This window comes from Myotis myotis, unplaced genomic scaffold, assembly GCF_014108235.1.
Source record: "Myotis myotis isolate mMyoMyo1 unplaced genomic scaffold, mMyoMyo1.p scaffold_m19_p_26, whole genome shotgun sequence".
In the NCBI taxonomy this organism is placed as follows: Eukaryota; Metazoa; Chordata; class Mammalia; order Chiroptera; family Vespertilionidae; genus Myotis; species Myotis myotis.
In genome coordinates, this window is record NW_023416331.1 from 2,557,033 (window position 1) to 2,582,958 (window position 25,926).

Below are 25,926 nucleotides of genomic sequence, written 5' to 3' on the forward strand. Positions count from 1 at the left end.
AGTACACACAGACACAGTACACACAGACACAGACACACGGTACACATACACATACACACAGTACACACATACCACACACACAGTACACATACACATACACACAGTACACATACACATACACACACACACAGTACACACACACATATAGACACACACACATACACATACACATACACACACAGTACACATACACACAGTACACAAACATACACAGACACACACAGTACACACACACAGACACACAACACAGACACACACACACAGTACATATACACTTACACAGGCACACAACACAGTACACATACACATACACACAGTACACATACACATACACATACACAGTACACACACACATATAGACACACACATACACATACACATACACAGTACACAAACATACACAGACACACACAGTACACACACACAGACACACAACACAGACACACACACACAGTACATATACACTTACACAGGCACACAACACAGTACACAAACACATACACACAGACACACACAGTACACATACACACATACACACAACACAGACACACACACAGTACACATACACATACACACAGGCACACAACACAGTACACAAACACATACACACAGACACACAGTACACATACACACACACAACAGCACACACACAAAAACCATGCACACACGTATGCACACACAACATACACACTATACACAGTACACATGCACACAAAATACACACATACATGCACACACATGCACGCACACACACAACTCACACAGTACACATACACACAACACACAGGACACATACACACAGACACACAACAGACACAATACACATACACAAATAATACACAAATAATACACACACCACACACATACATAGACACACACACACGCACACACATGACATACACATACACATGCACACACAGACACAACACAGTACACATACACACTACACACACACCACACAGCACACACACATACACAGACACAACACACAGTTCACATACACACTATACACACAGTACACACACATACACACACACACAAACAGTACACATGCACACAACACAGCACACACACACACAGACACACAACACACACAGTACACATACACACTACGCACAGACACACAGTACACACAGTGCGCGCGCGCACAACACAGTACACACACACATACACACAAAATACACACTACACACATAAACATACAAGCATGCACACACACTATACATGCACATCAACACACACAATACATACATGCATGCACACAAAGTATACATACACATGCACACAGACACAACACACACAGTACACATACACACTACACAGACACAAAGTACACACACACCACAAAGTACACAATACACACAACACACAACACACACACTACACACATGCATGCACATACCATATACACACCACACACACATGCACATGCAACACAGTACACAGACACAACACAGACACACACCATACACACATACACACATAACACACAGCACACAGTACACATACTACACAGTACACACACATACACATACACATACACACACACTACACAGTACACATACACACAGGCACACAGAAACAACACACATACACATACACAGTACACACACAACACAGTACACACACATACACAGACACACGACACATAGTACACACACAGACACACACAGTACACATACAGCACAATACACACCACAGACACATAACACACATGTACACGCCACGTACATGTACACACTTGTGCATGCAATACACATGCACATACATATACACAGTAAACACGTGTGGACACACAGAACACATGCATGCACGCCACACACATTACACACCTGCACACACTACACGTACACACAACACACATAGTACACACGTGCATGCACACATGCACACATGCATACACATGCACAGGCACACACACACACCTAGCTCTACCCAAAGCTCTGGCAGCAGCAATAAGTTCATTAGCGTGTTTGCATTGTCCCCGGTTCTCGGCTGGTCCTCCCAGGCCGAGGCCCCCGGGGACTGGACTTGGCAGTTACCCTCAGGCCGGTCCAGCCATGTCCTGCTTCAGTCACCTCATCATGGGGGCCCACTGGGTGTCACTTGTGAATGGGCTGTTCCATAAAGGCTTCGAGAAGTTTGCCTCCCGCGTTCAGATTTGCCCTGAAAGGGGTGCAGATACTCTGCTCGTCCCGGTCCCGCAGCCAACAGCATTCTGAGGGCCTGGGGCGCAGCCAGGACCTACCGCGTCCCGTCTTTGTCTACGTTCCTAGTCCACCGCCTGACGGGGTCACTGTGGTCGCCAGGAGGGCAGCAGAGCGGAGGGCGGGCGCCTGGTGAGAGGGGCGGCCTAAGGGAGACCCACTGGAATGCTCTCTAAATGTGGCCTGGAAGGTTCTGGTTTACTGTGAACGAAATAAAAAATGCACACAGGGAGACAAGTAGCCGTACAAACTAGCTTCTGTCCAGGACCGAAAGAGGGGCATAGGCGCGGGGTTCCAAACCGGAGTGAACCGAAGGCGTCCCTGGGAGCCTTCAACAAGGGCAGCCCGCCCACACCTGCCGAGCAGGCTCTGGGGAGGGAGGCGTGGGCACAGCGGGCCGGTCCTGGGCCAGTTCTGGGTGACCTGAGGCAGCTCTGCTCGCAGGCTCCCTTCCTGTCTTCAGCCTCCGCCCACACCTGCCGAGCAGGCTCTGGGGAGGGAGGCGCGGGCACAGCGGGCCGGTCCTGGGCCAGTTCTGGGTGACCTGAGGCAGCTCTGCTCGCAGGCTCCCTTCCTGTCTTCAGCCTCCGAGCCGGTGGCCGTGACCAGGCCTTTGCAGGAGCCGTCTCTTCTCGCCTCGCCCCTCCGCCCAGGCTCCCAGGGGAGGCCGCCAGCCCGTCTGGCCCTGAGGCTCCGCGCCTCCTCCCTGCAGCCCAGCCCCCCTCCTGAGACGCGGTTGGCCTCCCAGGTGCCCGCACCCCGCCCTTCGGGCTGTGACTCTGCTCCAAGTACAGGTTCTTCCCATAAGCCGAGCATGGCAGTAAATGCTGCAGCAAGAACTGACTGAGAGCAAAACGTGTCCATTCAGCTCTCAAGTTTCTTAGTAACGTGCCCAAGTAAAGACAAATAAATAATACAGTTTCTGCTGCTATTACTTTTATTGCTACTTTCATTTATTGAGCACATCCAATGTGCCAAGCACTAGTCTAAACACCTCACATTTGTCAAATTCACACCTCAGGTTTCCGGAATTGTTTCATGAAACTCAAGTGTTTGGAAGAATGTTAATTAAAAACAAGTCAACATAAGCAATATTTTCCTTCTATGATATATTTTAATGTGGGCAAGGAAATGCCAGACATATGTATGTAGCCATTTAAGACATGTATGTAATCATTATTAGTCACCTGCCATTTAAGACGGACCTGCCATTTTTGGTCATTGCAAAAGGTTGGAAACACATTCAGTGAGAGTGGAATGGCTGGAAGAGCACAGCCACATAATGGGGTGACCAAGCTGACAGGAAGGGTGAGGGAGATCTCTTCGAAATGACGTGGAGGGACCTCAAGGATGTAGTGGAACATGCGAGATACAAAGAAATGCATGTGCTGCCTTTGGGTGAGAAAGAGAGGAGATATACATTTGCAAAAAGCCACACTGGAAAGATAAACCAGAAATTGAGGGAAATCAGGGGAAAGGAGAATAGATCTGAAGGAATGGGTTTGAAGCAACAGTGTACATTGACTTCTGACACATAAATGCTTTATAAGAGAAAATATTAAAGTAATTAGTTAAAATATTAAAGTAATTAGAAAGCAATCCTATATAATAAAAGCATAGAATGCAAATTGTCCCCTCGACTGGGAGTTGTCCAGGAGTTCGACCAGGGGGCTGGGCCGGCCAGGGGAAGGGAGGGAGGCCCTGGAGGCGGCAGGTGGCTGGGGGAAGGGAGGGAGTACCTGGCTGGCAGCTAGGGACCCTACCAGTGCATGAATTTCATGCACTGGGCCTCTAGTACTGTATATTTCCAATGGAAACTATTTTAAGGACAAAAAGAAATATCAAAACTGTTAAATGTCGCTTAGTAGTTTTAATAGTCATTGTTAATAGTAATATTGTATATTATTTTGAAACTTGTGTATATTACAGGATAAAGTAAATCAGTAATTACTGATGTAATTAGGAACCAAGATCTTCAGTGTATAAAAAAGGAAGGAAAAGGAGCTGAATTATAACAAATGTCAAGTTTAACTAATGATTTATTATATATAGGGTTGCCCAAAAAATGTATGCACACTTTGAATGATTATAAAGTCAGTGTTTATTAATGTACAGTTCATTTTCAAAATTTAAAAGAATCTACAGAAATGAATAATTTTTTTGTGTCAATGCCTGTTTTCAAGCTGATGACTGTTCTGGTCCAGGCACTGCTGATAATGTGAAACAATGGAATCGCAAACATCAAGAATCATTTCGTTCACTTTTGTGTGCCCTCAATTCGTCAACTGTTGCCGGTTTTTGTGTTTTTAAAAATATATATATATTTGTTGATTTCAGAGAGGAAGGGAGAGGGGAGAGAGATAGAAACATCAGTGATGAGAGAGAGAATCATTGATTGGCAACCTCCTGCACACCCTCTACTGGGGACCGAGCCTGCAACCTGGGCATGTGCCCTTGACCGGAATCAAACCCAAGACCCTTCAGTCCGCAAGCCAATGCTCTATCTAGGGCCATGGTCGGCAAACCATGGCTCGCGAGCCACATGCGACTCTTTGGCCCCTTGAGTGTGGTTCCACAAAATACCACGTGCGGGCGCGTGTGCACAGTGCAATTGAAACTTCGTGGCCCATGCGCAGAAGTCGGTATTTTGTGGAAGAGCCACACTCAAGGGGCCAAAGAGCCACATGTGGCTCGAAAGCTGTGATTTTCCAAGCCGCAGTTTGCCGACCACTGATCTAGGGCAACTGTGGCTGGTTTTGTGCCATACACTTTATATTTTATGCATCCTCGTAATAAAGTCTAGTGGATGAATTTCCTTTGTTCAAAGCTTAGTCTGACTGAAAGGAAAGAAACAACATTGAGGCATCAGCTGTTAAAGTGTGTGTACATGTTTCAGGGACACCTGTGTCCATAGGTCCCAGCCCCAGCAAGTGAAGAACCTGGCACTGGTGAGCCCCAGGAGCCATAGGCATCCCTAGTGCAGAGGCTGTGGTTTCCAAATACCACCGCCCATAAAAGGGGCGGAGCTTCTTGGAGAAGTGACTGATTTCAGGCCTGGGGTAGGGAGAGCAAGGCAAGCGTGCTTTAGGAACCAAGAAGTGTTCAAAGACTAATGGAGTCATGTCAACAAAAGGAGCAGCCAGCTGGAGGGAGTTCTCATTGGCCAAATTAGGGACAATCTGAGCGCCAGAAAAACAGCCATAATTGACTGAAATCATTGACCACATAAAAATCCACACCCCAATAATGAGCAAATAAATATAAAATGAACAAGCAACACCAACACTTTACTGTCACTGGGATGTGATGTTTGAACTTCTAACACAGAAAGCTGGTCCTTAGAGAAAACAAGCTTTGTATCCTGCCCTTGCAGGAGGAACTACATACTGGTAGTTCCCTGAGTGAGAAAAGCTCTCCTTTTAGATGCCTGCCAGCTGGTCAGTGCAGACGGAGTAATGGAATCAGAAAGTCAGCACTGTGCACTCCAATGTGGCCACTGGCTCCAAGAAGGTATTGTAATTAGAGTCGTTAGAACAGATGACGGGGAGCCAGAGTCACTTCGAACCAAAGTCTCACGCCCATAGATTGTTTGCTATTGACAAAAGGGAGAAAATATCTTTACGGAGCAGAGAGACTGGCTGTCACCACCATCTCAGTGATCAGCACAGGCCAACCAATAAAGGACAAGACAGTAATCATTGCTTCCAGAGATAACAGTGAAGCACACAGCATCACCTGTTAGGTTATTGCTAAAACCTTTCAAGGAATCTAATCAAGCCTTTGGTTCAAGGTTTGTTGGTAGAGGAATAAGTCAAATTAAACCACTAAGAAACATCATACACATTCAGAATGTGAGCTATTCTATGAGATGGTTGGCCTGGTCTCTTTAAAAAGGCAGTGCAAGAAATGGTGGGGTGGGGAGGGATTAAAAGGGACTTAAGAGACATTACAATAAAATTTAGTGGGTGATTCTTTTTTTTATTTATTTATTTATTTATTTATTTATTTTTTTAAAAATATATTTTATTGATTTTTTGCAGAGAGGAAGGGAGAGAGATAGAGAGTTAGAAACATCGATGAGAGAGAAACATCGATCAGCTGCCTCCTGCACATCTCCTACTGGGGATATGCCCGCAACCCAGGTACATGCCCTTGACCGGAATCGAACCTGGGACCTTTAAGTCCGCAGGCCGACGCTCTATCCACTGAGCCAAACCGGTTTCGGCTAGTGGGTGATTCTTGACAGCATCTTTGGGGGAAAACAGATATAAAGGCACTTTTTGAGACAAATTGGAACATTTAAATGTGGGTAATCAATGATATTAGGAAATTATTTTCAGTTTTGTTCAGTATGATTATGGTACTCTAGTTATGTAGCAAGTATCCTATATAATAAAAGGCTAGTATGCAAATAGACAGAATGGTGGAACAACCGGAACAACCAAATAACTGGTTGCTATGACATGCGTGGACCACCAGGAGGCGTGTGGGGAACATGGTGGGTGTTGGCCACAGTGGGATGGTGGAGCAGGTGAGTGGGGGCGCCAGACCAAGGCAGGGCGCCAGTCACTGTCATGGGGGTGAGCCTCTGGTTACTGAAAGTTCTTTGCTCCCACGCACCGCAGTCCCGCCAACGCTCGCACCCACCAGAGCTGCCACTCGCACCTGCTACTGGTGCCTGGTGCCGGTCCCAATCACTTGGCTGGTGCCATCAGTGGGTGCAAGCGGCGGCTGCAGGCTTTAATTGCCCCTGAGGGCTTTTCCACCTCCCCCTGCTCCTGAGGGACAAATGGGGCAGCAGCCACTGACCAGGGATTGAACCCACAACCTTGGCATATGGGGGCAACACTCTACCTTGCCAGGGTTGAGGACCACTTTAGAAACACACCATGGTTTCTTTCAAATGAACATCTGACAAAAATTCTGATCCCTGGATAAGCGCTCACTGTCCCCCTCCACCGCCAAGGTGATGTAATGAGGTGATCACTCACCCCAATTTGCCCAGGACTTCCCCAGTTTCATTGCTGCAAATCCCATGTCCTGGGCAAACCAGAGGCGGTAGGCTCCCCTCCACTTAGCACACCTTGATGATACACTGTCCAAGCCTCAGCTCTGGGACTGCCAGGCGTAGGGCAGAGCTGGGGAGCCCCCTGTGGGAACCTGTGCGGGCTCCCTGGATGAACACATGTCAGGAGGTGGTGTAGCCATCATAGATGTTTACATTTAAATGTCCCAGGCACTGGGCGGCTTAAGGCTGTGACAAACAAGACAGTCCATACCTCACAGGGGAGATGTGTATGCACAAAGGGGCAAAGCTAAGGAGGAAGGAAGTGCTTAAGTGTGAACTAAAAGTGGAAGTTGCCAGTCTGATTGTTCGTTGGGAGAGTTGTCCAAGGCTGCGAACAGCCACGATGGAGAGCCCACGCCAACTCAATGCAGGGCACTCCTGCTGGAGTCTGGAGACAGGGCAGTGGTTGAATGGAGAGGGCCCAGTCTGCTCAGCGAGGTTCCTTGTAGGCTTGTGTGTGTATACGCATGCGTTTGTGTGTGTGATGGAAGATAGAAGGGCAGTTAGAAAAGCCTTTACAGTGGATGTAACAAGTTGTTCTTGGAAATTCTGTAGGATGGGAGAGGGAGGATATTCTGGGCAGAAAGAACAGCATGTGCCAAGGCCCAGTAGCACTAAGCAGCATGGGAGAACCCAAGCAGGCCTGTCTTTATATAAATACTAGAGGCCCGTTGCAGGAAGATTCCTGCAAGAATAGGGCTTCCTCTGGCCTATTCCTGCAAGAATAGGGCTTCCTGAGGCCGGAGCAAAGCAGAGAAGGGAGTGAAGCCAGCGGGAAGCTCCCTCCCGTCTCCGCTTTTTCTCCACCTTGCTCCCTCCCTTCTCTGCCACTTCGCTCCCTTCTGCAGTGCTTGGCTTCCTTCTACGCTGTCTTCAGTCTTCGCTCCATGTCTGTGTATACAAATTAACTGGCATCTTTGTTGGGTTAATTTGCATAGCACTCTGATTGGCTGGTGTGCAAAGCGGAGGGACGGTCAATTTGCATGTTTCTCTTTTATTAGTGTAGATGCATTTATTTTTATTGATTTCAGAGTGGAAGGGAAAGGGAGAGTGAGATAGAAACATCAATGAAGAGAGAGGATCTTTGATCAGCTGCCTCTTGCATGCCCCACACTGGGGATTGAGCCCACAACCTGGGCATGTGCCCTGACTGGAAATCAAACCATGATGTCCTGGTTCATAGGTGGATGCTCAACCACAGAGCCACACCGGCCGGACAAGAGGAGGCCCATCTTTTGCCCCGAGTTGAGCACCGAGTTCAAGGAAGGGCGAATGAGGGACATTTCTTGAAGAGGCAACAAGGGCTATAGAGAGGCTTGCAAAGGGTTTTCCACCTTAAGGGTAATAAGCAGCACGATCAGATTTGTTCTCCAAAGAATCTTTCTGGCAACTAGAGTGTCAGGGATAGACTCATCAGATGGAAAGGAGACTGTGGACAGAAGACCAGACTAGTAGTCTGAAGAGTCGTGATGGTCCAGCCGAATGGGGCGCTGACAGAAATGACAGAGGAAACCTCAACAGGTGTCATGGATGAGCAGGGAGGGGGCGAGAGAGCAAGGGGCAGAAGTCCAGGCAGAGTACCAGTCTCTGGCTCAAGTGACTGGGCGAATAGAGCACATTAATAATCCTGACTCTGCTCCCACTAATTTATGGTAGAGCTGTTACTTAATCTCTCTGATTCCTCATCTGTAAAGGGTGGTGACTACCTCATGGTGTTATTGAGGACTTAAAGAGCTGTTACTTAATCTCTCAGTTTCCTCATCTGTAAAGGGTGGTGACTACCTCATGGTGTCACTGGGGACTTAAACTGTAAAGGCGCTCAGAAGTGTCTGGCACGCCCCCTCGCCCTTCACACAACGCACATTTGTGGGGAACCTGGTGCTAAACCATTTGTAGACGACCTGCTTCTGGGTCGGGGTCTCGTATGTAGCAGAGCAGCTCCCTTGCTGCGATCTATTGAGAGTCAGCCCTGGACACAAGGGTTTGTAAAAAGAACAACAAAAAGAAGTGCCTGGCACATTGCGAATTCTGTATGAGTGCTTATTACAGAAACAGAGACGTCACAAAGGGACACATTTAGGGGGAAAAATCAGGGTGTTTCTGGACACGGGCTGAGTGCCGGAGCCTGTGGGACATTGCCATCAGGCAGCTGAGAAACAGACTTGCCACTTTGGAGCAAGGTCTGGACAGAGTTTTCCTCCAGACAAATGGGTCAAATTGCTTAGCAACACTGGGCAGACGAGAAGAGAACCAAGAAGGTAACACGGGGAGCCCAGCATCTCCCAGGAGGCTGAGCCCGACCTTGGGGACCCCGACTAGGAGGGGCCGTGTGAAAAGTGTGAGGGTAGGAGTGTATCAAAGGAGCCGGGGAAGCCCAGGAGACACTTCAGAGAAACTCATGCTTCAAACCTGAAGTAACAGGGAAGTAAAAAGGGAAGGGAAGAGCCTAGAGAGGGGAGGCTGGGCACAAAAATGACGATTCAAGAGGAAGTCATGGGTGACATGCTCACCAGGTGGCGCCAGAGACCTGTCTGTCCTACCAAGTGTCTCAGAGCCAGCGCCAGCCTTGCTGGAGCGCCATTCACACCTGCCAGCCAGCCAGGTGGCACTCCTTCAGCCACTAGATCAGACTCCCTTACTGCCAAGCTCTGGGCCTACCCGTGTCCCTGCATCTACATCGCTGCCTCTCCATCCCAAACCTCCCCTCACTTGCTGGACTGAGCGTGGCAACTGCTTTCTAAATGAGCACTCTGCATCCCTCCCCGGCACCCACAAACCCATGACTCCTGACAACAATTGCTTCAAAGTATGTCTCCTCGCTGCCCACCAGCCCACGGTATTGGGGTTCAAGTCCCCCCTCTAGCACTTACGTTGCCACTTTGGGCAAATTCCTTACCCTTTCTCTGTGCCTCATTTCCTCATCTGTTAAATGGAGATAAATGACTTACCTCATAGAGCCAAAATGAGGATGAAATGAGTTTATAGTTTCTATCTTTTCGTTAGTAGAGTGCTTGGCATAGTAAAATGTTTGGGATAAAAATTCAAGTCCTTATCGTCGCTTGCCCACTTTTCTGGCCTTGTCTGAAAGCACTCCCTTCATTCTCGCTGCCCATCTCCTTTCCTCTGCCGACAGCGTTTACTCCCCGCCTCCTCTCTGACGCCATCACTCACCCATCTGCTGGGAGCTGTCATCTCTGATTAGCCATCTCTCAGATCAGAGCCCTCTCCTACGAATTCGTTTCAGATCTTCACATATTGTGCTGCTAAGATCACTTAAAATTACGAAACACACAAAAACCCTGCAGCTGCCTAATGTTGCCTCTTTCCTCATCCCAGCACGCCAACCATGGGGCAGAAAGCTGTCTCATCCAGGCTGGAGGCCAGCTAGCAGGAATTTGGAAAGAGCTTGCACAAGGCGATCTGTTAAGGCGATCAGCAAAGATGCGAGATCATGGAAACGTCAGCTCAGTTCCCACCTACCATTCCCACATCTTCCCAGCTTGCTATCAGTCCCTCTCGTTGCACGGGGAGACCTCCCTCAGCTATTTGGGCAAGCCCCCGAGAATCTTTGGTCCTTGTCCTGGAGCCCTCATGCTGGTCCCTTGGAGAGCAGGGCTTCCCAATGAGGACAGTCCTGAACGGACCTAAGAGAAAGGTTTGCAGGGCCGGGACTGGGGTCACACATTGAAGCCAATCAGTACAACCACTGTTTCCATGATTAATCATTGAACCCTATGACAGAGCAAGCTTCTTGAAGACAGGGCCCTGTCTTCTATCTACATCCCTACATCCCAACTTAGCAGAACTTGTTGAAAAACAAAAAGCAAGCAAGGAAACTCAAAAGATGTCAACTGAATACCTCCTATGGAAACACTAAGGGCCCAGTACACGAATTTGTGCACCATGAAAGGAACTGTGGGCTGCGAGGCTGCTGTAGGCACAGGGGCGGGACTTGGCTCATCCTCTGTGCCTTGACCCGGCCCCTCCCACTGCGGCCTCCCAACCCCACCCAGGTCCTGTCTGCCGGTAGCCCCGCTTCCGCTGCCACCACTCACATGCACTGACAGTGCTGCTCTGCTCACAGATGCTGAAGGTATGAAGCGATTGGGGCCAGCGCCAGCAGCAAATGCGAGTGGGGCCGGCACCATCAGTGGGTGTGAGTGGCAGCTGCTGCCCCGATTGCCCCTCAGGAGCAGGGGGAGGTGGAGAAGCCCTGAGGGGCGATCAAGGCTGCAGCTGCAGCTTGCACCCACTGATGGCGCCGAGCGATCGGGGCCAGTGCCGGGTGCCAGCAGTGGGTATAAGTGGCAGCTCCAATGCTGGCAGTGGGTGCGAGTGGGACTGGTGCCAGCAGCAGGTGCGAGTGCTGGTGAGACCACAGCGTGCGAGAGCAAAGAATTTTCAGTAACCACCAGAGGCTCGCCCCGATGACAGTGACCCGCGCCCTGCCTTGGTCTGGCGCCCCTGCTCATCTGCTTCATCATTCTGCTGCGGCCGATGCCTGCCATGTTCTGCATATGCCCCCTGGTGGTCAACACACATCATAGCAACTGGTTGTTTGGTTGTTCCGCCGTTTGGTCTATTTGCATACTAGCCCTTTAGTATATAGTATTTAGGGGGAGCAAATGGCATGAGATGAAGAAACAAAAAGCAACAGTGGGTCAGGACTGCAAGAGCTGGGCTGCCTGGGAATTAACCCCTCCCCTCCTGCCCCCAGCACCAGCTGGGCAGGAGACCAGCTACTATGGGAGGCGTTATCCCAACAGGACCGCACTCAGACCATCTCCTGCAACCGCTACAGCATCCAAAGGGTGGGGGAGTGTAGAGCTGGGGCTTGGACTAAGAGAGAAAGTGAATCAAAGGACAGACTGGCTCAAACTGAAGCCTCAGAGTTCAGGGAACATGGCAGGGGCTCTACCAAAGGTTGCTGATCAGGAAATGCATGTACTATGTAAACTGCCTAACGTGGCAGGGCGGGAGGTGAGCCACAGGGCCAGGCCACTTCCCCAGTCTCAGCCTTTTCTACAGAGGACGAGCCAGGCTCTTCCCACAGCATTCAGTGGGTCTCAGGTCTGGGTACATGAAACTGTTTACAGGAAACGAGACTAAGGTGTCTTCAAAGGTACAATGTTAGAAACACACCTAACATTTGATAGTTGACATTTTTTATTTTTCCAAACTATAATAAAAAACATCTTGAGTACATGAACATAAGGAATGGAACTACAGTCTGCCTTAAGATGCTGTAACTAGCCTCCTTCCCAAACTCAACTCAAACATGAAATTCCTTCTGAAATGTCACATGCCCTTTGAGTCAGCTGACTCCTGGCGACCTGTGAATCATGTCCACTGTCCTATCCACAAAACTGCTGTTCCTGGACTCAGGCCAATGGCTTCTTCCTTGGAGTCAATCCAGCTCACACCTGGACCCTCTTTCCCATTTTATTCTTCCTAGAACTCTCAGCCTTCTCTTCCAAAGCCTTGCCTTGTCATCAGCCTGTAGTCCTCCACATTTATTCCTTTCTAAGACTTTGAAATCATAGCCCACTAACATAAACTTTGATAAAGTACCTCTAGTTTTCAAAATCTTCTCTAACGCTCAAGGACGAGAACGCAAAGGGAACTACCCGAGGGCACCGAGTGCCACACTGAGGTTGGCCAAAAAGCCCACTCGGGTTTCCTCCCCATTAAAATGGAGGACTTTGAACAACATTAAGTTTTCAATCCGGCTGCACATCGCCATCTCCTGAGCTTTGGAAGTGTTGCCCAGGCCCCAATTTGCTGAGAATTCACAACCATAGAATACAGGAATAATTGCATTGTTTTTATAAGCTCAGTAGTCCTAATATGTAAGCAGGGTTGAAAAATCGCCTTCAAAATCTTCACTACCATCTCCACCTTCTACCTTGTTTCTTCCAGCATTATTATGGGAGAATAAACCATTTGCTTTAAATTCCCAACTCAGTGTTTATAACAATAGTCAGGTTTCTTACATGTCCCATTACACTAAGATAGATGTCTTCCTTTTAGTCTAAGTCCCAAATTCCAGAGCCTCCAAGTCCCAGCTCCCCGAACTATATACAGCCCCTCCCCTTAGAGCAAGACAAGGGGTTAGACTTGTGGAGGTGCTTTTGTGACTGAACTTAAATTGCTGGAATGCTCTGAATTGGCATATTAATAAACTACGCCGGGCCCTGTCAATCCATAATCCGAAGCCAAAGCAGCAAATTATAAAAGCAGGCACCAGTGCTTTCTCAGGCCCCACTGTCTGCTTCCTCCCATCCCTTCCCATTTGGTGGTGTTCCAGAGACAACCCACCCACGCAGCGCTGCAGAAAACCTCAATGCCTGCCCGTCTTGAGCTTTAACCTCATGATGAAGGCACACAGGAGCCCAAGGGTTTGCTTTGTTCATCTAAACTGGCGCAAGTCATGAACCTAGAGGTTATTCTGGACTCCCTTTACAATGGGCAGATCCATTTCCTTTTAGCACCACAGCAACCGCCTACGGGTTTGTATAAAAACCAAGACACAACCCAACTACAGGATGACTCTACCTTTTCCCCACCTCAAAAATACTTCTCAAAACTCTCAGATAATTCTACCATGTTCCTTTGGAAGCACCACAGAAACAGACGTTAAGGTAACACAAAACTTGAATAATACTTTCTTTATTTACAAGTTAGAATCAACAGACAAAGACAATCCAGGGGACCAAATGGGGAGATGATAGAAACCCCAAGGGCCCCAAATGGAGCAGAAGAAAAAGGGAAAACAGAGTAGAAAAATGTCAACGTAAAAAATGAGCTCCCCCTTCTCCCTTCCCCACGGAGGCCAAAGGGACCATGGCCCCACACGCCTCAGCCTTACCTAGCTTAAATAAATTAGAACCAACCTCACAACTGGGCCTTTACAAGTGAACAGGGCCGCTATGGCCTCAGGCAACCCCTACTGGAGTCTTTGCCCACTCCCACCGTCCGGTCCCAATCATTTTGAATGGGGACCCTGCCCAAGAGGTCACTTTCAATGGGGCTGGGAACACAACCATATTTTGTCCATTATGTCCCTCCTTCGGCAAATGTCCCCACATCCCTCCCCCCTGCAGAGCCAGCTCTCCTACAGTGGGGGGAGTGGGTGAGATGAGGAAGTGTCACAGCATGGGGGGAAGGGATGGGGCAGGGTGGTCTAAGGGTCCGGTCCTGCGGAGCCTCCTGCCCCATCTGGCCGGGCCCTTAGCCTGAGTCTGAATCACTGGTGTCTGAAGAGGATGACGATGAAGAGGAGGAGCTGGAGTCTGAGCTGGAGCTGGAAGCGCTGAGGCGTGACACCGCTACTTGCTGAGCAGATGACGACTCTGTTTTCTCACTCGCTGCAAAACAAAGTTAAAGGTTAAAGATATGTAAGTTTGATCTCCATTTGTGAAGAAAGGACAGTCAAGTTGGCAGAATACAGTGGACTTGCAGTGGTGTACAGGTACTCACCTTTCTTGGGGGGCTTTTTGGTGGAATTGAGCTGCCCACTGACATCTTGTAACCGCTTTTCTAGCTCCCGCTTCTTCTCCAAAGCCAGTTCCTCCTTTGTCTTTCCCACAGGTTTTTTAATGGCTAGAAAAGAGATGCACCAGGCCTAAGACACTGCACCCTAGTGCTGCCAAGTTCCTTCCATCCCGGAAGCTGACAGGAGCGCACCAAGTATGCACACTACTGCCGCCTTTCTAACCTGTCCCGAGCGAGACTCTCACAAAGACTGGTGGACCCCATCATACTCACTGTAGGGCTTCCGCGGTTTCTTTCTAAGGCAAGAAAGGACGTAGCGCTCAAGCTCTCGAAGCGTGGATGGCTTGAGAGTTTCAAAATCAATCTCAATCTCTTCTGGGTTTGAGTCACGTAAGGAGGGCTCCCTGGCTTGGATTATGTGCACAACTCGACCCAGCTTCTCCCCAGGTAATTTATTGATGTCCAGGCTCAACTGACGCTTCTCATCGTAACTCATGGGCCGACTTTCCTCCTCCTCCTCTGAATCGTAGCCTGTAGGCAGGGTTGGTGGGGCTGTCTTTGTGGCCTTTTTGGGTAGTCTACGGACAAAAGAAAATTCTGTTAGAGAAGCATCCTTTAACCCTCTGAACAGGTTCCTACTGTTCAATCCAATGATGTCTGTTGTTTTTGTTTGGTGGTATTGCATACTTGTTTCCCGTTTTTTTTTTTTTTTTTTTTAAATATATTTTTATTGATTTTTTAGAGAGGAAGGGAGTGAGACAGAGAGTTAGAAACATCGATGAGAAACATCGATCAGCTGCCTCCTGCACACCTCCTACTGGGGATGTGCCCGCAACCCAGGTACATGCCCTTGACTGGAATCGAACCTGGGACCCTTTAGTCCGCAGGCCAACGCTCCATCCACTGAGCCAAACCGGTTTCAGCCGTTTCCTTTCTTAAGCTGTGTCCTGGTTTGGGGATTTTTGTGTGTGGTTACCAAAATAAAGTTTTATTGGAACATATATTCATGTTCGTATCTTTACTGTCTATGGCTACTTTTGCACTGTCAGAGTAGCTTTGAGAGACCCTGTGGTCCTCAGAGTCTGTGTCTGTCACCTGGCCACTTACAGGAGAAAACATGTAAGGAAATGGGAGAATGCATCCTCCTGTTACAACTCACTTGGTGCCACTTCCTCCAGAAGGTCCAAAGCCAGGGGGACCTAGTGTAGCAGCACTGCCAACCCCACTGCCACTTGCTTTCTTGGACTTCTTGGGCTGAGAGAGGCGGGGTGCCCGAGACCCCCTGTCATCTTCATCTACCCCAGCTCGGCCTCGATGCTTCTCTGCCTTCCGTTTCTTTTTCTTCTCTTTTTTCTCTCTCTTCCGCTTGGGCTTGGATATTGGGCCTTGGGACAGGGCAGCCAGTTGTTCATGTACTGCCCGAAGCTAGAAAGGAAAAAAGAATCAAGATGTGAAATGAGAAAAACACATCAAGTAGAACAATCTGAAAAGAAGAGAAGAAAAAAGGGGCAAAGACAGGCAAGAATGTCTTAATGAGCTGAACAGGGACAAGTACCTGTTCCTGCAGCTCAGCCAGGCGATGAGCCCGTTCTTCCTCAGAGTCAGAGCTTTCACTCTCTTCTTCCTCTTCCTCCTCCTCCTCCTCGGAAGAGCTCTCACTGCTACTCTCCTCACTAGAGGACTCTGAAGATGATTTGGCCAGGCCGGCAGGCAAGGCAGTAGAGATTGGCAGAGGCCCTGGCTCCAGTGGTTCATCTGGCATCTTGGCATAACGGAACTCAAATACGTCCTAGAAAGAGAGGCTGACTCAAAACCATGCTGGGGGATAGTGCCCTGACTGTACCCAGCCACCTGGTGACACGGCTCCAATTTACAACTGTAAAGATTAAGGGATCCTCATGTTAAGATGGTACAGTGCAGATGACAAAACTCTCTCTCCCCAGACCTAGTCATTCTCCAGACTCCAACCTTGACACTCACCTGTAGCTTTCGTGCCATGGCCACAACATCGTGGTCTGGGGGATTGTACTTATAGCAGTTGGAGAACATAAGCCGCACATCAGCAGCAAACTCCTGGGCATCCCGGTAATCCCGATTCTCCATCTTCCGCTGCAGAAGGAGGCAGCATCAGAAGCTGCACAGGCAGGGAGACTCACCTTTCCCTGCCAACCCGACACCGCAAGAGCAGCCCGCTCGAGAGCACAGTGGGGGTGTGACTTTAAGGATCTGTGCCCTGGGGTTCAAATTTGAAGTCAAAGGAATTTGGGTGGGTTGAAGAAATATCTATGTCTAGGAAAAAAATCCTTTCTAAGTCACAGGGGTCAGTGGCCTCTGACTATCCTTCACTCCTTAACTACCCTAACCCAATACCCCCAAATAAGCAAGACAAATGAAATATAGTGTTGCTCTGAAGACCCACCATAATACAATTTCAAACTCCAGAAAATAGGGACTCTTATCAAGCACTTGACCAATTGCCACATTACTATTTAGTAAAAATAAAATACTAAAAAACAAAGATTGCTGTGTTCCCTTAAGGAGGTGACTGAGTTTTTATTGATCCCTAGGCTCCAATCACTGCCTGAGTGTCCCATCTGCCCCATGCAGTGGGTACCTTTACAGTGCTGAGGTCCATGGGGTGTTTAATGATGTCATGGTAATCATGCAGGCCCAGAGCAGAAGCATCCACTGGTTTATAGAAAGGCCAGGCATAGGCAGCATGCTTCTTAGAGAGTAACTCCTTCAAAATCCCATTGCAATGTTTCAACTGTTCCGATAGCTTTCCTTTCTTGGAGCTCTGGTGTTGCTGCTGAGAGTCAGGTAAGTCTTTGCGTGGGGGCTTGATGGGGCGGCCACTCTCTCTGCGCATAGGGGGAAGCCGTGCTGCCTTCGGCTCAAGACCCCCGGGGGGGCTAGCTGGGGAACCAGGAGCCAGGATGGCTGTAGGTGTTGGGGTAGTAGTATCTGCTTTCCGCTTTACCCCCTTTTTCTGCAAAGAAAAACAAGACGGAAACCTTTTATCTCAGGTCCACCTCAATCAAGCTTTCCCTCCCGATTGTCCAAAAGAAATCCATGGATCTATACCTTGGCAAGGGGCTGGGCTGGGGGAGCTGCAGAGACAGCAAGGAGCGGGGGTCCGGCGGAGTGCAAGGACTTGAGAAGGGGAGAAGAGATGACCGATGAGTGGGGAATGTTGAGGACAGTGGTAGGTATCTCGGGAGGTGGAGTATACAAGGCTGTGTGAGATACAGAGGAGATAGCAGGCACCTGGTGGGCACTGGTGATACTGCCCTGGAGTGCTAAAAGAGAAAAAAAGGTTAGTGTGGTCATCTTTCCCACCTTTTGGTCTCCCATTAGCAAAACTGCCACTCTTCCTACCTGCCAACTTGGCCCCCTTCTTGTGGCTGTTCTTAGGGATGGTCACCACAAGCTCTTGTTCCTCTTGTGGCATTGATGCCACTTTCTGTAGGAAGATCTTTTCCAGCGTTTGTGCCATCAGGACAATATCATCAGTGGGCTACAGAAAACAAACAAAAAGGTTCAAATATCAGCAAAGTATAGATTACTTTCCTCAAAGGAATTCCTAGCTCCAGGCATCACCACCACTCCTCCTTTGATATAAGTTTGTCACGGAGTACTAAAAATTACCTACACGGGGCCACTAATTCCCACTTTCTCTCCCAAACCCTGTCCCTCAAAATGCAACCAAGAAAGAAAATTCAGAAATAAGGAAAGTAGATCCCGCTCTTTTCAGATCTCTAGGAATTCCTAACAAAAGGGCCACCACCCAAGTATGAAGAGTGTTCTACTTAAACCTTTAACTCTGGATTTCTGAAGCCACATCACTGGGTGATGATACCCTTTGGAGCTCAGGTTTTCTAGATCCTGACTACTGAGAACACCTATTATAGTAAAAGAATTGTGTAGACAAAACTCCAGCAATGAAAACACCGTCTGTCCCCATCTATTAATGAACACACAGAGAAAAACTCACTTTGTTGTAGATGTAACAGTTGGTGAACATGGTATTAAAATCCTGCATACACTCTGAAGCAGCCCAGTAATAGTTGTTTTCAAGTCTCCTCTTAATAGTACCCATGTCCATAGGCTGCTTTATAATTTTGTGGTAATCCTAGAGAAACACAAAACAAAAAAAAGTAGGTCAGAGCCACCAAAAAATGCATACCTGTTCTCCTAAGCAAATTACTGATCCCCCAACACACTCACATACACACACACCCTGTGTTGAAGGAGTACAGTTCCCTAAACTGCGGCCCCAATTAAACTACAGGACAGAAAAAAAATGGAATAGGATTCTTAACACCCAGCAGGAGGCCCCTACTGTCTTTCTCTAACCACCCACACCTCCCCCACCCACTCTGCAAGGTTTCCCATCCTGTGACATTACCTCTGGGGCTGGCTATCCATGGGCTGCATGAGGGAGAGGAAGAAGCTAAGAATTTTGGCCACCGTGGTCCTCTCCCAACCAGGGGTGGGAATCTGTAAAATGGAGCCAGGGCACAAAAGTTAAGGAAGGACACACGGAGGGCACAAAGAGAAATGCCAAGATAGCAAACTGTTGGATCAATGGCAAAGGACCAAAAAATCAGAAATCTGGTGGCTATATGCTCAATGTGGGGGAGATGGGAAATCTCTAGGGGCCGCAGCAACTATACTAGACAACCCACCCCCACTCACACACATTCTTGCTCATTCCCACACCTCCCCACTTCAACTTCTCAACTCACCGGCAGACCCAGTTTGACAGCATCCACAGGCTGCCGGAAGGGCCATGCAAACTGATGTTTCCACAGAGCCTTCATCACCACCTTGTGCAGGTACTGCAGCTGGTTGGTAACCCGTCCTGGCTTTTTGGGATTGGATACCTCCGGGGGTGGTGGGTTGGCAGGGGTCAGTTGTAAAGCTGGCACTGAAGCCATTGTGGGGCTTTCGAATCCCTCATACAACAGGGAGGGCTTTCGAATCCTTTTCCCAGGCGCTGCAGCTTCTGGGCCCAGCCCCAGTAACCCTGCATTCCCCTCCCCAGGGAGCCTGTGAAAATGGGAAACAAGATTAGATGTGGCAAGCTATAGAAACTAGGGAAGAGTGTAATTTACACTACACACCCAATAAATCCACACTTGGGGCCTAGTGAGAGGTAGGCAAATTTGACAACCAGTACTCAAACATCCGAGATTTTGTTCTTGTCCCCCATTCCCATGCTTTTGTTTCCTTATTTCTACCACACCTATTTAGATCCCACCTTCTGGAGTCTGAGCGGCTCTATCATGTTTTTCTAAAATTACTTAGGGGGAAAAAAAAAGCCCCCAAATGGTTTCTTGTAGGACATAACTGAGAACCACAGGCTAATGGGGAAGAGACTTAAGTGAAATGGGTGGAGCCTCGAAACTCAAGCTCCAAGCCTGAGGACCTCTAGGCCCTAGTGACTAGGGGCTTGATGGTTGCCATGGTGGTCGAGCCTGGGGGAAGCAGGTGGAAAGAGGAAGGGAACTAAAAAGGGAGAATTTCATCAAATGTTGATCAGACAGCTAAGAATCCACAAGGGCAGAAGAGATCAGCATCCTCCACATGCTCTGCATAGTTAACTTCAAAGAGAAAACAGACTCCAGAAATCTAACGGAAAACCGTATCAACTTAAAAAAATCAGACAAGGAGCATATTTGTCGGACTTCACAGCCTGTAATAATCCGGCTGCCAGCCCCAGGAATTTTTGGCAAATCCAATCTCCTCGCTCCAAGGGCCTCAAAATATAGAGCTGCCCAGTCAAGGTCACAAGAGGGATAGACCCTCGCCCCCACCTTGCCAAAAAACAAGATTCCAACAACAGTTCCCACTGGAGCATCAACTCTGGAGATTCAAGGCCAACAGTGGTTCAGGTTTACATTCTCCTTGGTGCTCCTCTGGACCAGGTGTTTCCAGGGCCTACGATTAAGATCACTACCCTGAGATCTTACTGACACCCGAAGACAGCTGGACCGGAATCCTTAGTTCCACCTCCCACCTTGAATGAAACTCAAGGATATCAAAACCGTCCCACCACCGAACAAAACACTCATCCACCCCAACACAAAACCGACCGAGTTATTGTAAGACAAGCAGGGGTTTAATGATCCAGCCCAGATACCAAGAACCCACAGGCTAACAATAATCCCTGTCCCTACTCTGGGAATTCCCGTAGCCAGTCCCCGAAGCTGTCACCATGGCAACCCTATAAGGCACTAGTTGTGGCCGCGAACACCTCAAAAGGACTATGACAAACCGTCGCTAAACACAAGGCCCACTACCCGCAGCCCAATCAATGTGGTCCTTCCCCATTACATTCCGCCGCCAACCTAGCTGGGACCGACTCGGTTAAGACTGGGCCACCGCCGGGGAAGTAGCGGAGACACTGACAACCTGTACTCCCTCCATACGCAGCGGCCGGGGCACGACCACGGTTCCAAAACCGTCGCTCAAGTCCCTCCGCGAGCCCCCGAGTCAACAGTCGCGCCGCGGGAGAGCAGCGCGCCCGTCAGTTCTGTATTCCCCCCGAACCCGACCGACCCCTCGCCCCCGTGCCGCAGCCCCCAACGTCCCCGTCCCGCTCGCGACGACGTACTTGTGGGGAGTTACGTTTTGCAGCATCTTGACCGCGGGGAACCGGCGCTGCACTCAGCCGCGGCAAGTCCGGGTGGCCTCGGTTCCCCTCGCCGCCCGGTCCAGCATAACCCGGGAAGTAGGGGGGGCCGCTGCCCTTGCCTTCCAGGCGACAACCCCCCCCCACCGGGCAGGAAAGAAAGTCTCCTCCGCTGTTTCACCGAAAGCTCCCGGCAGCTTGGCGCGCTCCGCAGGAGGCGGACAGCGAGAAAATGGCGGCGGCCTCAGCAGAGGCGGGCGAGCGAGGGGACTCTTCCAACCCTAGGAAGGCCCCCGATCCCAGACAACGTCGTCAATATTGCCCGCTGTTGATCTGCAAGAATCCCCTCTTCCTGCGGGGACCGTCCGGGGCGGACGAAGTCCCGTTTCAATCTCGATGGAGGCGGATGAACACGGAAAGTGGTTTAAGGAGCCGCCGCCTCCATCTTTGAAATCCTCTTGAGGGCGGAGTAGAGGGGGTGGACAGATTCCGAGGATTGGGCGGGGCCCGAAAAAGGGGAGCTTCGGGGGCTTCTATGGGGTCTGTACTGTCCGCCGGGAACGGTCATAGGCCGAGACGAAGGCCATTTCCAAGCGGATGGACGTGGATTGCAATGGCGGGCCCCGACGACTCGAAAGCTCTGTATCGGTAGGCAGAATCCTCCAGCCCGTTCTAGAGGTTGCTCCACTCCAGCGCGAAATGGCGCCGCCGAGCCCCGCGCCAGCCCTTTATATATAGACGGAGGGGCGGAGCTTCGCCGCTCATGCGCGCCACCGCGCTCGAGACTTCCCCCACCCCCGGCGCGCGCGCACGCCCGGGAAGAAGTCCAGGCGAAGGGGAAGGAACGCCTCTCCGCGGGAGCATCTTCTATTGGTCCGCCGGAGCGATTACGTCATAAACTTGATTCCCAGAGCGTCGGTCACCAGGCAGAAGAGTGCCGCAGAGCCCCTCAGGGAAGCGGCGGCCGCCATGTCGCTGAGCCAATTGGCTGCGCCGAGGGTCGGCGACTCCAGGGGAAGGACGTCGGCGGGGGGCAGCACCCTCTCCCCACCTCCCTCTCCAACAGTCTTCCCAGGCCTCCGGGCCCGGGGCGACCGGCGACCGCCAAGCTGGGGCAGGTCGGGCCATTCGTAGCTCCTCCACAGGCCAGACCCGCAGGACCGGTGGGGCCGCGTGGGCGTCGCCAGCCTCGCCGGCAGGGTGTGGCCGCAGGACGCCGCCGGGGGATGGTTCTCCACTGGGAGGCCGCGCAGCGAAGAATCTGAAATGAGGAAGAAGACGCCATCTTAAAGCCACGGCCTGGTACTCGGGCAAACAGCTAAGGGCCCCCAACGCAGCGGAGACGGGACCCAGCGTCTCTAGGTCCCACCACGAAAAATACAGGCTTGCCCGAGTCTTAAAATAGCCCCTGCCCTGCCCCAGGTCAGACAACAGAAAGACAAAGGCAAAAAGCTCCCCAAAACTTGTATCAACAAGGTAAAACCTACAATTCGTTCCAAAAGCTTGCACCCCGAGCACATCTGCGACCGCGGCCCACTCACACTATGAATACAAATACCTGCGGGCTCGACCCGATCTCAGGAGCCCCAAGTGGGGCCAAAACCTGGAAACACACCTACAGACGAAACCCACCTCCTCCCAACCTCATTCCGACGTCTGCTCGGCGGAAAAAGCAAGTCCCGCGAGGGGCGAGTCTCGGGGAGCACCCTCCGGGCCAGCGCTCGGACTGCCCCCCGGGCCGAGGGCGAGCCCGCACCCCCTGAGGGTCCCTCCTTCCCGCGGCCGGAAGGGCCCCCATCCCCCACCGGGGTCCGCAGTCCTCCCCACGGAGCGGCGGGTCCTTCGGTCAGCGCCAGGGAGGAGGGCGAGCGGAGGAGGCGGCCGCTGCGGCTCACTAGCCCTCCCCCTCCTCCCCTCCCCTCCCCCCGGGCCGTCCGCCTCCGAGGAGGGGCAGGAGCCATTTTGGGAGCTCGGTTTCGCCCCCTCCCCCCGGCCCACACAGCTAAGTCTTCCCACAATCTGCTGTCTGAACAGGGCTGGGCTACCCACGGACAGAACCAGAGCACAGCAAGGTCAGACCTCTGAAGCCGTGATCTCTGGGCTCCCAGGCCCCTCGGTTCCCCTTTTCTGGACACCAAAGAGAACAGGCTGCACATCCGAAAGGAAATGAGTGCAAGGCCACGAGGACGTAGGCCCCCTCCCCTCGGCAGGGCTCCCGAGGGCCCCGACCCCCGAGTGCCAACCCCGCCGCCCGCCCGCCCTCTGCAGCAGCTCTCGAGCCTTGACCTCGTCACTGCGTCTAAAATGGCCGTCAGCCTCCTGTCTTCACGGCCACCCAGTCGGGCAGCCCCTGCGGGGCAGGTGCGCCCCGGGAAGGACGGTGTGCCGGCCCCCCTCCCTCCAGGGACCAGGCCTCGGCCCCCAAGTACACGGGGCCGCCCGGCGGCGGCGGCGGGAGGGCAGTGACACAGCAACTTTGCAGAACCGCCTCCCCTCCCCCCGGCCCGGCCTCCCAGCCGCTCCCTCCCCCCGGGCCGCGCCAGTCTGCACAGAGGCCGCCAGGAAGGGGCGGCTGGGAGGGGAGAACGCGGGGCCGGGGAAGCGAAAGGGCGGCCAGGCATGGCCGTGGCGCTCCCTGCATTCCGGAAAGTCACGGCCCCGCTCCCTCCCGCACTCCCTCCCCCGTGAGTCACTGGAGGCTCCAGCGACTCAGTAATTTGGAAAAGCAACTCCCCTCCTTTCCGTCCCCTCCCCCGCAGCGCACAAGGGGAGACCTGTTCAGGGAGGGGGAGGGGCGGAAGACACCCCCCGAGAAACCCGAGGCCTCGTGAGCTGGGGAGCCACGGCCGGGCCTAAGCCGCGCGCCCCGCCTCAGGCCCGCCACCCCCTGCCCTCCCGCAGCCCCGGGCCTGGCTCTGCCCCCGCGGGCCCGAGCTCGCGGCCTGGGGCGAGCACATGCTCAGTGAAGACCCAACGGAGCCAAGAAGTTTGTCAGCAGCTCCGCGGGCCGTGCCCACGTGAAGGCACGGTCTCGGCAAGAACTCGAAGCGCGAACTGGATCGCGCCATGTGCCCGCGGCGGCCCCCACGGCTGACAAAGGCGACGGGCGCGCCGCTTCCTGAGTCGGGGGGAGGGAGCGGGCCCGGGAGCAGCCTCGGTCCCACGCGGACGGCCCACTTCAACCCTCACCCCGCGCACCGGGTCACACCCCAGTCCTCAACCCACTGGGCCACGCCAACACCCCCCACAGACACCCCCGCCCAAAGGAAACCTCACCGGGCTCCGGGCTCTGTACCCCCAGGGGACGAAGGGAATGGGGGAGGGGGGCACAGTCCCCAGCCCCTCCGCCCTCCAATGGGCATGGAGGCATGAGGTTGGCCATTCCCCTCCCCCACCCGAGGTGCCCTCCTGCTCGCCCCCCTCCACCTCCATTGGTTGTGAAATATCTGAAGGGCAAACCCACCCTCAGGATTACACTCTGAACCCCAAGAACCTCCCCCCCGGACTCCCCACCCCTGGTGAAGCACTAAACGACTGGCAACATCCCCGCTCAAGGGCCCTACTTACCTGGGTCCTGGGACCTTCCAGGGGGGATCCAGTGTCCCCTCGGCTTGGTGTGGGGGAAGATGTAATCCGGGGTGTCACCCCCCACCCCGGAAACTGAAGCTGTGTGGGGGAGGGGGCGTAGCCCCCCGCCCCTCCCCTCTCAGCGAGTGTGGGGGTGGGGAAAGCATCGGGCCGCGCGGACACGTCAGCAACGCCCGGATTGGCTGGCGCGCGTCACGTGCCCGCCGCCCCCTCCTTCCCTCCTGGGGGCCGGTTTCCGAAGGTTCCGGGGGTCGCACAGGGGCCGAGGGGAGCGCCGGGCCCAGGCCCGCTTTCAGGGTCCCCGCGCGCCCTAACGCCGCTGCGTCTCTAGGCCCCGGCCTCCTAGCCCCTGGCGCCGACCCGCTCCCCCCCACGCCTCTCCTCACGGGTTCAGCATGGCTGCCGCGGCCGGGAACGTGGCACTGCGCCGGCGCGAGGGTGCGCCCGGGCGGGGGAGGGGTAGGGCCCGCGGCGGCGGGAGCGGCAGAGCGCAGGCGCCCGCGGCGGCGCGGCGGGGCGCGCGGTGGGTGGGGCGCGGGCGGGAGCGGGCGGCGCGGCCTGTCGCCTCCCCCGCTCCTCTCCCCTCCCCCTCCCTGCCCCGCGCCCCACGGGCTGGAGGCGCTGCTCGGCCTGCCCTGCCCCGCGCCCCGCGGAAATGCGCGCTCCGGAAGCCAGTGGAGGAGAGCGGGGCCTGCCTGGGTGCGGGGTGTGAGGACAGGAGGATGGGCGGCCCCCCCGGGCTTGGACCGCGGGACAAGGACTCGGTCACCCGTGGTGCCCGCCGCGGGGGCATGAGAAGCCGCTGCGCTGTGGGCGTTTTGTTTCCACCTTTGACTTACGCAGTTTTGCAGCCTCTCGCTTGCCCTGAACCTAACTAAACTTTTAAAAATATATATATTTTATTGATTTTTACAGCGAGGAAGGGAGAGGGA

The 25,926-nt window shown here is 52.3% G+C and overlaps 1 protein-coding gene across 8 annotated transcripts; it reads right to left on the reverse strand.

Annotated features, from left to right (window-relative positions):
- Positions 1 to 13,928: 13,928 nt before the first annotated feature.
- On the reverse strand, positions 13,929 to 25,335 carry BRD2 (bromodomain containing 2). Of its 8 annotated transcripts, none has more exons than XM_036356297.1 (13): positions 24,974 to 25,335; positions 21,389 to 22,667; positions 19,518 to 19,821; positions 18,764 to 18,901; positions 18,148 to 18,286; positions 17,854 to 18,068; positions 17,384 to 17,758; positions 16,750 to 16,878; positions 16,325 to 16,558; positions 15,929 to 16,194; positions 15,043 to 15,347; positions 14,755 to 14,877; positions 13,929 to 14,642 (listed from the first exon to the last, which is right to left on the reverse strand). In XM_036356297.1, exons 2-13 carry the CDS (start codon positions 21,412 to 21,414, stop codon positions 14,506 to 14,508), a joined length of 2,391 nt encoding a protein of 796 aa, XP_036212190.1. In that variant the 5' UTR covers positions 21,415 to 22,667; positions 24,974 to 25,335; the 3' UTR covers positions 13,929 to 14,505. The 8 variants fall into 8 exon arrangements, with proteins under 8 accessions (XP_036212190.1, XP_036212187.1, XP_036212192.1 ...); XM_036356294.1 differs by lacking the exon at positions 24,974 to 25,335 and adding an exon at positions 23,693 to 23,851; XM_036356299.1 differs by lacking the exon at positions 24,974 to 25,335 and adding an exon at positions 23,212 to 23,229.
- Positions 25,336 to 25,926: the final 591 nt, after the last annotated feature.